Source organism: Trichomonascus vanleenenianus (genome assembly GCF_965637985.1).
Source record: "Trichomonascus vanleenenianus strain CLIB 3782 genome assembly, contig: TRVA0_002S, whole genome shotgun sequence".
NCBI lineage: Eukaryota > Fungi > Ascomycota > Dipodascomycetes > Dipodascales > Trichomonascaceae > Blastobotrys > Blastobotrys vanleenenianus.
In genome coordinates, this window is record NW_027481885.1 from 166,007 (window position 1) to 178,427 (window position 12,421).

At 47.7% G+C, this 12,421-nt stretch overlaps 4 protein-coding genes and 1 non-coding gene across 5 annotated transcripts; 2 read left to right on the forward strand and 3 right to left on the reverse strand.

Moving 5' to 3' along the window:
- Positions 1-1,039: 1,039 nt before the first annotated feature.
- Positions 1,040-1,510, reverse strand: TRVA0_002S02036 (uncharacterized protein; the record flags this gene model as incomplete). Its single annotated transcript, XM_076682222.1, has 1 exon — positions 1,040-1,510. The coding sequence occupies one exon, from the start codon at positions 1,508-1,510 to the stop codon at positions 1,040-1,042; it is 471 nt and encodes a 156-aa protein (XP_076543468.1).
- An 854-nt stretch (positions 1,511-2,364) lies between these two features.
- TRVA0_002S02058 (uncharacterized protein) lies at positions 2,365-5,688 on the reverse strand (the record flags this gene model as incomplete). The annotated part of the gene is made up of 2 exons (XM_076682223.1): positions 2,365-4,779; positions 4,849-5,688. The coding sequence occupies 2 exons, from the start codon at positions 5,686-5,688 to the stop codon at positions 2,365-2,367; spliced, it is 3,255 nt and encodes a 1,084-aa protein (XP_076543469.1).
- Positions 5,689-6,566: 878 nt separating this feature from the next.
- TRVA0_002S02080 (uncharacterized protein) lies at positions 6,567-7,994 on the forward strand (the record flags this gene model as incomplete). The annotated part of the gene is made up of 1 exon (XM_076682224.1): positions 6,567-7,994. One exon carries the CDS (start codon positions 6,567-6,569, stop codon positions 7,992-7,994), a length of 1,428 nt encoding a protein of 475 aa, XP_076543470.1.
- Positions 7,995-8,285: 291 nt separating this feature from the next.
- tRNA-Asn(GTT) lies at positions 8,286-8,359 on the reverse strand. The gene has a single exon. It is a non-coding gene; the product is annotated as a tRNA-Asn (tRNA).
- Positions 8,360-10,176: 1,817 nt separating this feature from the next.
- On the forward strand, positions 10,177-11,976 carry TRVA0_002S02124 (beta-N-acetylhexosaminidase; the record flags this gene model as incomplete). The annotated part of the gene is made up of 1 exon (XM_076682225.1): positions 10,177-11,976. One exon carries the CDS (start codon positions 10,177-10,179, stop codon positions 11,974-11,976), a length of 1,800 nt encoding a protein of 599 aa, XP_076543471.1.
- Positions 11,977-12,421: the final 445 nt, after the last annotated feature.

Here is a 12,421-nt window from a genome sequence, read left to right on the forward strand (position 1 = left end):
TTGGGGGGACTGGTCCCCCCAATTGCACTAGGTGGAATATATTTAATTCAAGAGCATAATTAAGAATCTCTTTGAGTATACAGCGTAGTTCTTGTTCACATATAATTGAAGATCTGAGGATCGGGTCAATTGGAGGGTTCTTGTTACGGTAGAGGAGAACGGTAACAATTATTTTTCTTCCACTCGCTGCAGTCGTCACGGCTTGTTACAATTATTTGTTACGCTCGTGGCAGGTGTATTGGGAGGGAACCGCTTTCTACGGGCTTATCATGGGTGGCCGTCAACTGCCAACAGAATGCATAATGGACAATGGATCACTGGAATATTCTAAGTAAACTGACTTGGCCTGAAAATAAGCTCCAACGGTAAAACTGCTACAATATAATGCACCCTACTGTTATCTGCGGTAAAAAATTTCGCTCAGCACCGATACTACCAGTAGGCGTGCGGTACATTCAATCGCTGTACCGATCTCTCTTTCCAATTAGTCGTACGATACAATTGACATGCCGTCATCTCAGGTTATTTCCAATTGGTAGAGATTAATTAAATATTATTATGAGCTTAATAGTATCTCCTGTTATCTTCAAGATTCAAGTACTGGTAGCCATGATCATGAATATTCGTACAACTCCTACGTCATATTGAGAATTTATATACAGTACCAATTGGACTGCGATAATACTCGCGTCACTCATCCCAGGACCCAACTACACAACTGATAAGACGCTAAACCCCCTAAGTGTCGTATATATCGAGAAAGTTCGTGAATAGAAATTACGTCGTAGGTCAAAAATGTATCTAATGACTCCACAAGCCGATCCAAATCAGCCTAAACCTCTGCGAAGCGGAGCCACGGGGAGTTTGAGGGGCTGGCCCCTCAAGGACACCAGGTACCACTGTTCTGCTCCTCTGGAATCAAATCATCTGTGTAGAGACCCAATTCTGCCAAAACACCTTACTCCTGTACAAGTAATCGTTATCATGGGTCACAATGGGGTAAATATCATTAGCAAATATAATACAGGCTAGAGTTAAGCTAGCAGAGGACGAACTTGCGGCCAGAGGACGCGAACTCGCTGAAGACATGGTAGAACAGTTCCCGGTGATCCTGCGGCTCTGATTCAAACACATCCATGGCCAGGTCGAACACGAGCGCGAAATCTATCATTCCCAAAGGCATGCGCGGTTTAGTGAGGCTCTGGCGCTCCTTCAACACCTTGCGGTAGTCATCGTCACTATTCCGCTTCTCGAGAATGGCTGCGTGCACCAAAACAGTGAACGCATCAAACTGGACATCTATCGAGTGGTCTTTGAGCAACTCAAACGAGGCATGCTTGATCAGAGCGAGAGAGCTCGAGTCCAGCTCCGAATCGGACTCGCCCGATCTGATATTATCCACCACCATAACGCCTAACTTTTGCACGGCCTGGCGCCGAGCCTCCGGCGTATCAGCGTCCCGGCACGACGCTATCAGCGCCTTCAAGGAGCTTTCCACTGAAGGCATCATATAGGTCGAATTAGAGGGGAAACCGGCCCCTACAGGAATACTAGGAATTAGACGGGTTTATTTTTGCAATGCAAGCGAGGCCGTAAAGGCAAAAATGGCCTGAGCAGATAGGGGAGCCAAGACAAAGTCCAAAGGAGTTGAAAAAAATCAAAAAATTAACACCTCTTCTCGGGGGCAGGATCTAATCCCTTCTTCCAGCACTGCGGATCGGGGTGCGCTGTGCCCCGTCGGTGACTTCTGCAAAGGCTCGTATGTGAGCGTCCTGAAAGTAGGGCCCTGTTTTTCGTTCCGCACCCAGGATGTACTACTGTGGTACATGGTTTTATGTTCCTTACTGCACTGCTCCGTGCCCGCTAATTATATTTGCCGGTGTATTCGATGGTGCGACAACGAGCAGGGCCATTGTCTCTCTCGACCCCACACAAATTTTTCACCGGGCCAGCCGTTCGGCATTTGATGACATTTGGATCGACACTTCTCTGTCTCCTCCTCGTTCCATTTGAGTGTCTTCCTCGCTTACAGGGGGTGATGTGCCCCCCTTTTTTTCACTACACTGTAGCGCACTATGTCGCCATCCCGCGGGCTGTGAATCGACCGTTGGCGCATGTCTCACAACAAGCATAAGCATTCATCATTGTGCCCCCCTTTTTTGTCAGATCATCTCCGGGGATATCAAATATAATACTGTAACGGCTACAGTCAATAGATAGGCATGATTAGACATCTTTCTGCGTTTTTTGAGCGCTTATAGACGAAATGTTATTTGCGTAGAAAGCTGCCACAAGCTTGTACCACGGTACAGTGTACGGTAGTACCAAGCAATGCACTAGAAATGCAATACAATCCATTAAGAATCAAACGAGGCCCTGGACAAGACGATCGTGGTCGAGGAAGTATTGGTCCAGATTGTACTGCTCACCAACTAGTTCCTTGACCACCATCGCTAGCTCGTCGATCTTAGCATAAATGTCCGCAACCAAGCATTCGGCGCCAACGACTATTCGACCATCATGGGTCAGATCGTAGTTGTCAATGTGGATTTCGCCCTTAGCTAGCCACCGCATTGGCTGGAACTTCTTCGGCTTCTTCTCATCGCCCTCTTCTGTTGATGCTTCATGTTCAGCCGTCCTATGGGCAGCGGCCTTATGCTGCTGCAAAAGAGTGTCCATCTCGTGTACAAAGTAATGGTGGAACGTCGTCTGCGCTGGAGTCATCATCGGCAGAGGTGCCTTTGTGAAGAGCGAGAGAGAACACAATTGTATGACCGCCAGCAGCTCAGATACAAGACTGTTGTTGGTCCACCCCAGCCGTTCAACCAGGTCAGGTACTACATTCGTCGGATCTTCGAGGAGATTGAACATGGAGTAGAGGAACCGGTACATAAGCAGAATCTCGCCCTGGAGCCGGAGAAGACGGAAGTACTTACGCCGAGGGAACGTTCCCTGCAGCGGTGGCTCGAACTTAACTGCCCGGAGTCGCATTCTTGTCGCACCCATGAGCCCTTGAAGCTTATTAAGGGTCGCCAGCACTGGATCGTTGCCGTCAACTAGGATCTTAACCCGCGGATCACGAGCCCGTGCGATGGCAAACGAGCCAATATCACAATGGAGCCGCCCCGTCGCCTTGAGAAGCTCCGCTAACCAAACGCGTGCCTGCTTCTTGGACGTATATGGCCGCGGGAAAATCGACGCAATGACACCCACCGCAAGTCCAATGATAACTGTAACAAACCGCAGCCACGCTGGACGGAATCCGGTCCCAAGGGTCCTCGTTTGTGGCAAGTAAGTGTCCTCCCATGAGGTACCAATAACAAGAACCCAAGTGACACAAAAGATAATTGCCGGCAATGGGATGAGATGAATGGAAAAATGCCTGTAGTAAATGACGAAGACAGATACTACGCCTGTGACAGCCGCCATACCATACGGATTCCCGGGGCCACTGCCAGAGCCAATGTACCAAGTCACGAGCCCAAGCACACAGGCCGTGAACGTGTAGCTACCGTCACACAGGAATGCATAGAGAGTGTCGCCGAGGTACTGAAATGTGCACATCGCGCACATGATGGTCAACCATACAAGACGATTCCCGTAGTACCATCCGGCAGTCGTTCTGAAGAATGCTGGAAACGCGGTAAGTGCTGTGAAGATGCCCGTTCGTAAAGCAATCATAAACGCCTTGTCCTGGGACAAGTGATAACTGCGCGAAACAAGCCGCCCAATTCGCTGAACTATATTTCTAGGCGGATCAGCTTCGGCGTCCCTCACATTACATGGGGGTTGTGGCCTGGCTGTGGACGGGGGATCCTTGTTGAGGATTACATTTACAAGGCGCGTCCTTGGAGTGACTATTCTCGGCGACGGGCATTGATCATCGTGCGCGATAAAAAACTCGAGAAGGACCCGCACTGAGAAAAGATACTGGCGCACCAAGAACCCAAACAACAACGACTGGCCAACCAGTGCAGGAATGAACTCTACACGGTTAAACGTCTTGATAATGTCGTCCTTCCATTCTTGAGTGTCGAGTTCCTCAGTAGTAGCGACAACTTTTTCATACACTTCCCTAAGCCGATTAGCCATCTCCGCCTGCTTTTGCTGATATTTCTTCTTGCTGAAGATACTGTAGGCGCGGAAATGATTGGCAGTGTCAAGCCACTCAATGGCAACCGAAAGACCTTCGCTGGCCACCGCAGTGGGCTTTTCGAGCTTCAAGGCAACCAGGTCCATAAGAGTGTCCAAATCCTCGAGCTTGATCTTTCGTTGCGAAATGTCGTAGAACAGCTCTCGCTGTCGTTTTTCGTATGCGCCGATGGAGTGCTCGTACGGCCGGCAGGGGTCCTCGGGGTGCTCAATTGGCTCTTCGAGAATAACCTTACGACAATCAGCGATGAACTGGAAGAAAATCTCAAACCCTGCGAGCTGGCCAGATACAAAACTCAACAGGTGATTAAATTTACCTGCTGATATCTTGTCAAATCGCCCGTAGGAGATTTCGGAACCAATCATCTCGCGATCCATCTCCATGAGCGGGATTCTCGCTCGCAGCGTGAGAATTGTCTGTCCTATTTTCTTGAACTTGCTAAATCCTTCCCCGGATGGGCGCTCGCTGCGCACAATGCTAAGTAGCGTTTTCGACACGTTATAGAGGCCCTTGAGCTGGTTCATCCCACTATTGAAAAATGCATAATTCGACGTCTTTGGGAACAAGATGACAGCTAGTACGACGTTGAACGCAAATGTCAGACCTAGAGGTTTAAGCACGATGAGCTAAGAACCAGAAATGTTAGTATAACTGTGCCATCAACAGTTAAAAAAAAAAAAAAAAAAAAAACTTACGCCAATTGTCAACGCATTGAAATAGGGAATGTAAGAGCCATAGATAAGGTTGATCAACCCGGCAATGTTACCTACAATTCCCATGAACATGAAGGCTCGATACTTCAGCTTGACGAAAACATTGAATGTGACCACGATGATAATCGCAATGATGTATATAACAGACGTTTTGGCCTGCCTAAAGTGGCCCTCGAAAACATAATCCTGGACGCATCTGGTTATGGTTGGTCCTGGAGTGCACAGGCCCTCCTGGACGAGTATCGCAGCGTAGTCGCTAGCTGTCTTATGGCCGTTGATGCTGGCACAAATTGCAGACGCGATTATGGCAGCTGCCCACCCAAGCAAAGCACCCGATAAGCAGATAATACCAAACGTGATACTCTGGATAATGGAGAACGTGCCGCAAGGGACAATGAGCGAGTAAATTGACATGAGGAAGGACACACTTCCAATCCAGCGATTGGTCGGACCAATAAACATGAGCAACAAGCATACCCATAGCTTTACCCAAGACCTAAACGCAATCCGGAACGATTTGTAGTTCAAGTTATCAAGGATATAATAAGGCCTAAGCAGCATAAGCCCCTGAAACATAAGTTCCCTTAACCTTCGCTTCGGCGCGGGGCCCTTCTTTTCCTCTTCTCCTTCCTCGAGTTCAGATTCGCGATCATACTCGGGATATTGTGGAGGATCGATGGCATTGGTATCCGTCAAATCCAGCCGCAAGCTCTCCGAACTGGCGTTCTCATCGTAATACTGCTCTGGAGTTGACTCCCCGAGAGTCTCCGCATCCTGGGAAGTGTCCCTTCTCAGCGCGTCGGCCTCTTGCTCTTCCGGCATATTTGAAGAACTAACAATCCGGCCCCCCTAGATCTCAAAAATAGGCCTCACCGTGTGATTTGCAGTATTGTCCTTCTCGAATTAAATGAGAAAAAGTCTGTCCGAATCTAAGGGAGCGGTGTCTCTCTTTGGACTGCCTATTTTAGGTCGATCCGTGTGTGGAATGTGCCCTTTGTATTGCATAGCCCTTGCATAGAAGTGGACACTGAGCCGCATTATGTGCCCGAAATGGTAAAGATTGCACATCAAAAAACTGGACAACTGGTAGGCGATATATGGTCGCTTTTGTCAGCATACGACACATAATATTAGCTACATCGTATCCATTGTGGTACCGAATTTCCCCCGTTGGCTGTGTACTTTAGCTTTCAAGCTGGGGGTTCTTGGGATGCATTGCATTATGTAGGGCGTCAGATTTATGTCGATCGTAACTTCCGGGGTCCGATAATTTCAATTGCAATTGAACCGCGGTTGGCTATCCCCGATATATTGTATTCGGCAATTGTACACTGTGCTAAAATGGCACATGAATACATATGAATCCAGAGAACAAATAGAGAGACAAATTGTGCATACAAAATGCGCTGTAGATTATAACCTGCTCAGCACTGTAGTGGTAACAGTTGGTTCTGGGCGTACTCAGTAAAGGTATGATCATTTCTAGCTTTTCTTAATGGCTTGATCCTATCCATACATGATGATGAAGTATAATTTCCATTGTAAATACCCCCTGCATATGTTCTACCGTATCTATAGGAAGTAGAATGGAGGTGTGGTATTGGTGCATTGAGTCGCCGAGAATGGTTACAGCCGTACCATCGAAAAAAAAAAATTTGAGATCAATGCGAGATCTTTGAATGCACCCTTTAGCGGAGAAAATGACCAAGCGGCCGAGACTGGACATTCAAACTCGTGTGGTTACCCATCCACTGGGCGTAAAGCCCGAGGGCAACTCGCTCCTTAGTTTGGACGTGCCGTTTAGCAGGCATCAAATTACTGTATTGGGCCCTTACTTTGGCATGCTTCCAGATCATCTGATCATGGATATCCTGCAAGAAATAAAGGACCCAAAGGACCTGCTCAATTTGGGCTATATTTCCAAAGCGATGTTTGCATTTTGTTGGTTTGACGAGCTGTGGAAAGCTATGATGCATAACCGTGATATTGTGCCCGACAAATGGTACGGGTCATGGCGCCGAACGTATTGGAAGCTGTCTCCGGATCAGGAAGCTCGAGTAGATGCGTCTGGGATTGTATTCTCTGATTATCTATATAGGCCTTTCCAGTGTGCTCACATAAACTACCGAAAGTTGGTTAAATTGCACGAGAACCCTGCTAACAGAGGTGATTCTGACTCTGTCATTCCCACATTTGAAGCCAATGAGATGACGCAACAGAAATATGAACAAGACGAATGGTATAAGAGGCCGTTCGTAGTCCGGCATGAAAAGCCAATTGCCGACTGGACCTTGGACAGCTTATTGAAGCGGTTCGGTGACGTGAGCTTCCGTCAGGAGTACATGGACTGGAAGCTCAAGGTTTATGCGGAGTACATGCAACACAATGTTGATGAATCGCCGCTTTATTTATTTGATTGTGGATCCACTGTCACGGGAGAAGAGTTGTCGAAAGAGTATGAGGTACCTCTATCGCAATTATTCGGCCCTGAAAAGGACTTCTTTGAATTGCTAGGCGATTCGCGGCCTGACCACCGCTGGCTCATCATTGGACCAGATAGAAGCGGATCCACATTTCACAAAGATCCAAATGGAACCAGTGCATGGAACTCTCTCGTTACGGGCATGAAATACTGGATCATGTTCCCACCTAAAACCGTTCCGCCTGGTGTTACTGTTGACGACCAGGAAGAAGAAGTGACTGCGCCTTACTCGGTCTCGGAATGGTTCCTTAGTGGGTTTTATGAGCAGGCCCAAAATACGCCGGGATTCCACCATGGGTTTACTTTCGCTGGCCAAACAATGTATGTGCCTTCTGGATGGTGGCACTTGGTGGTGAACATTGGCCAGTCAATTGCTCTAACAGGCAATTTCGTCCCGCGAGTTAAGCTCGGTGAGGTTTTGCATTTTTTGAAGTACAAACGGAACCAGATTAGTGGATTCTGTGACAGCATAGGTGAAGAGAAAGTCTATGCGACGTTCCTGGATAAACTAAGGGCAAAAGATTCGGAATTGGCCGATGAAAAGGAAAGAGAAGCTGAAGAGATTGAAGATAGAAAGACCGGAAAATGGCAGAAATTGGTTTCTGGTAGTTCGGGATTTTCCTTCAATTTTAATAATGTAGAATAGATTTTGTCTATAGATCTCCAGCTAGCAGCTGCAACATATGTAAACTGGACGAATTACCCGCGCCGGCCGTTAGCAATTGATTAATTGAAGTTGTATCGGCATGCATTTGTTCCCCCAAAATCACACCGTGTCGCCCGCACGGCAAACTCTCAACTCACGCGCGCGTCAGTTGCATGTATTCTCAGATTCTTCTGCTTATAACTCCCAACGATAGGTCTGAGCCGCAAAAATGTCTCACCTGGAAGCGCGCGCGCAAAAAGAGTGTCTTTCCTAAGATGTTCTTAGGAAATTCGACCCCGGTGAGGATTGAACTCACGATCTCACGATTAACAGTCGTGCGCCTTAACCAGCTTGGCCACGGAGTCTTGTATTTTGTTGAATGTCGTTAATTCAGACACTACAAAAATCCTTTATGAGCCGCACAAGCCGCAATTTGTGCGGCGTTATTTTTTAATTGAATTAGAATAAATCTTATATTGTATAATAGATTGATATTGTAGTAGCTTAGAAATTGATTTAATCTTTTTATAACTGCTGTTTGAAGGCTTTTATGATGGATCAAATTAAGCAGCATGAACTCCCCATTATTTCGTAAAAAAAAAGGTTAACTTTCCTTAAGGCAATACGCCGTACCTTCTCCCGAGTAGCAGTTTCAAGATCTCGACCCGACAATCAGCGCGACAATTCCACCCTCGAAACAATTGACCATATTCTCACCGAGTGTGAGCAATGGGGTGACTCCCGCCACTTGTCGTAGCTTCCCCGGATCTCAGCTTAATGAAAATAACATACTATTGCCCGATTTCCCTAGCTCTAACAAGCCAATGGCACAAAAAGCCTTTCTTTTTAGAGCTAAAACATGTAAAACACCATTGGTGACACTGTTCTCAAAAAATACGAAAAGCCTGCACCAGCCACTACCAGAGAGTATAATATTGACGTTGATGTACAGTCATCTGTGCCGAGATCTCATGCCGTCAGATGCATTGTAGCATTGGAGAGATGTTACACTACCGACATCCGATTGCGAACCTACATAACCGATGCGATTGCCGGTAATGACGACGCTAGCGCACTAGCACTATGTTATGTCGAACTAGAATAATCAGAATCCCCCTTAATGTATCACATTACGGATATCACTCAGGCCAATACGACATGGCCGGGGTTTGTCTCCGGATTACGCCCACTTTTCTATGCGTTTATCAAACCACAACGGCTGTGTATCATATATAGGTCGTATCATTGATACCGAATTTAACGTCGTAATTCTCCACAGTCCCGGAAGCAATGGCACATCATCTACATATTGACACTGCACTACGCGGAGTGGAAGAAAAATTATATACCCGATCTACACAGTACTCAATATCAGGAATACCCCATCACATAGCTTCACATAATATAGTACGCTAGTACGTAGAAGGTATGATGGAGGAATACTATTAATACGGCCAGTTTCCCCCAGAAGACTATCACTCAGTGTCTGATATATACGAATCACTGTGGTTTTCGCCATAGGTATTTACTATCCCAGTAATAATGAGTTGGCAGTCATGAACAATCTATTCGAATAGCGTTGCATCCGCTCAAACGGAAGAGAGGTCTTCCGATGTTTAAATGATAGCAATGTGAGGCCAGCTTGAAGATAGGCAATTTTTATTACATAGGCCCCACGTTCGCGTACTTCTCCCCTCCAAATGTAATAATTTTAAAGGTCACCTCTGAAGGATCTTCATCAATCTCCGAAGCTGCCTATCTGCAATGTCGTCGCAAGTGCCGCTCGTAAAATATCACCTAACCGCCAGACCTTGGCTGATGCAATCCTACCAAATGCGACACGAATCTGCTTGACAGGAAAGGGGGACGCATCATTCATAATATTGTACCCCAGGTTGCCTGGTGGTGCCCCTTGCAGGCAGATAACATTCTTAGGAAGTAACATGCCGATCGGCGACTACTGCAGACCCCGTCATGATCGTTATGCACAGGCTAGATACTACAGTAGTGAACGTTACACTCACTCCCCTCTGCTTTGCTATTACATGTATTATACGGCGCATTGGATCGACCGCGAAGTGTGGAGGAAAGGGTCTGCGGCGAACAGAGTCACTGAGCCAGTCACTGTTATAAAAATATGCGCAAAGCCCGCTATTCAGATCGAACCAGGACGAGGGCAAAAATGAAGCTCCAACTGTTATCTGTTATTGCTGCTTGCCTCGTGGCAGTAGTGGAAGCTGTCTCGGTCAATCCATTGCCAAAGCCGTCCGAGATCAAGTGGGGCACTTCCGGCCCCATTCCGGTGTCTGGTGGGCTTTATCTGGACAGCAACTACAATCCAATTGTGTACGGAGCATTCAATCGAATGCAGAACACTATCCGCGAGCTTAAATGGGTTCCATATGCCACTGAAGCGCCAATTGCGACGTTTGAGCCATTCCCGACGGGGATTCCTCCAGCGCTCAACAAACGAAATAACCCGGCTGTTATCCGGGTTAAACTAGACATTGCCGACTTTGAAGCTGATCTTCAGCATGGTGTCGACGAGTCGTACACGCTCAAGATTGAGGAAGGCTCCCAGGACATTGCAATCAGCTCCCAGACCATCTGGGGCGCCCTTCATGCCTTCCACACGCTCGAGCAGATTATCATTTCCGACGGCCAGTATGGCCTCCTCATTGAGGAGCCAGTTGAGATCACAGACGCCCCTCTGTATGGCCACCGAGGTGTTATGATCGATACGGCCCGAAACTTCCAGTCTGTGCGGGCTATCAAGCGACAAATCGACGCATTGTCGCTTTCCAAGCTCAACGTGCTCCACTGGCACATTACTGACACTCAGTCCTGGCCAATTGAAATTTCAAGTCTCCCGGAAATGACCAAAGACGCTTATTCCCCGCGAGAGATCTATTCCACCCAGGATGTTAAGGACATTATCACCTACGCACGAGAGAGGGGCGTGCGAATTATCCCGGAGGTTGACATGCCGGGTCACTCTGCCTCGGGCTGGCAGCAGGCGGATCCAAAGGCCGTGGCTTGTGGCAACTCTTGGTGGTCTAACGACGTGTGGGAGTATCACACTGCCGTCCAGCCTAACCCTGGCCAGCTCGACCTCATGTATAACGGTACCTACGAGCTTATCGAGAAAGTTTACGATGATCTCTCCTCGGTGTTCACTGACAATGTCTTCCACGTTGGATTCGATGAATTGCAGACACAATGCTACAACTTTTCGCGACCAGTCCAGGAGTGGTTTGCCGAAGATTCTTCGCGAAATTACTTTGACCTTGCCCAGTACTGGGTTGACAAGGCTCTCCCGATCTTCCAGAAGCCAAAGAACCGCCGGCTCATGATGTGGGAAGACTCTGTTCTTTCAGCCGACTTCCATGCCAAGACCATCCCAACTGACGTTATTATGCAGTCCTGGAACAATGGTCTCGACAACATCAAGGCTCTGGCCCAGAAGGGCTATGACGTCGTTGTTTCCTCTTCTGATTTCTTCTACCTTGATTGCGGTGTTGGCGGCTATGTTACTAACGACCCTCGATACAACGTGATGGAGAACCCAGACGCCAACACACCAAACTTCAACTATGGCGGCCAGGGTGGCTCTTGGTGCGCTCCTTACAAGACATGGCAGCGAATCTACGATTATGATTTCACCCAAGGGCTCACAAGCGACGAGGCAAAGCATGTAATTGGTGCTGAGGCTCCACTGTGGTCTGAGCAGGTGGACGAGACTGTTATCGACGGCAAGCTCTGGCCAAGGGCCGCTGCTCTTTCCGAGCTCCTTTGGTCTGGGAACCGCGACTCCAATGGTAACAAGCGAACCACCGAATTGACCCAGCGAATCCTCAACTTCCGAGAATACCTGGTAGCCAATGGCGTCGGTGCGGCCCCGCTGGTGCCACGATACTGCTCTTTGCACCCACACGCCTGTGATCTTTACTACAACCAAACTGTCATGAACCAGGAACAGTGATCTGTTAATTTGTTTCGTTTTTGTTTTCAATTGTCTTATTTGTTGCATTAAAGTTAGTCAAAATTCAATTTATTCCCTCTCATCGTCAGTCTAGTCTCGTTTCATAATTTAAGTCGCCAAAATTGGCACGTCGAATCACGGACGAAGTCGACCATCCATTAGTACTTATACTGTTTTCGAGGGCCGACCCTCGAGCTCCCGTAGTTGGGGGCTCTGCCCCCAAAACCCTGTAACGACTGCGTGGTAGCATCGTTGCAATTTTTCGTTACACTGTAACAAGCTCCTGTTACTTCTGTTGCAATGCGTAACGAAATCCCAGTATCAGTTCAGAACTCCGCGAAGCGGAGCCCCAGGGGGGACTGGTAGTACCGGTAGATAGTTAGCTAAGTCATGTGTTAGCATCGGTTTTGGTAAAGATTATGTATTGTATAAAAAATAAGTAGTG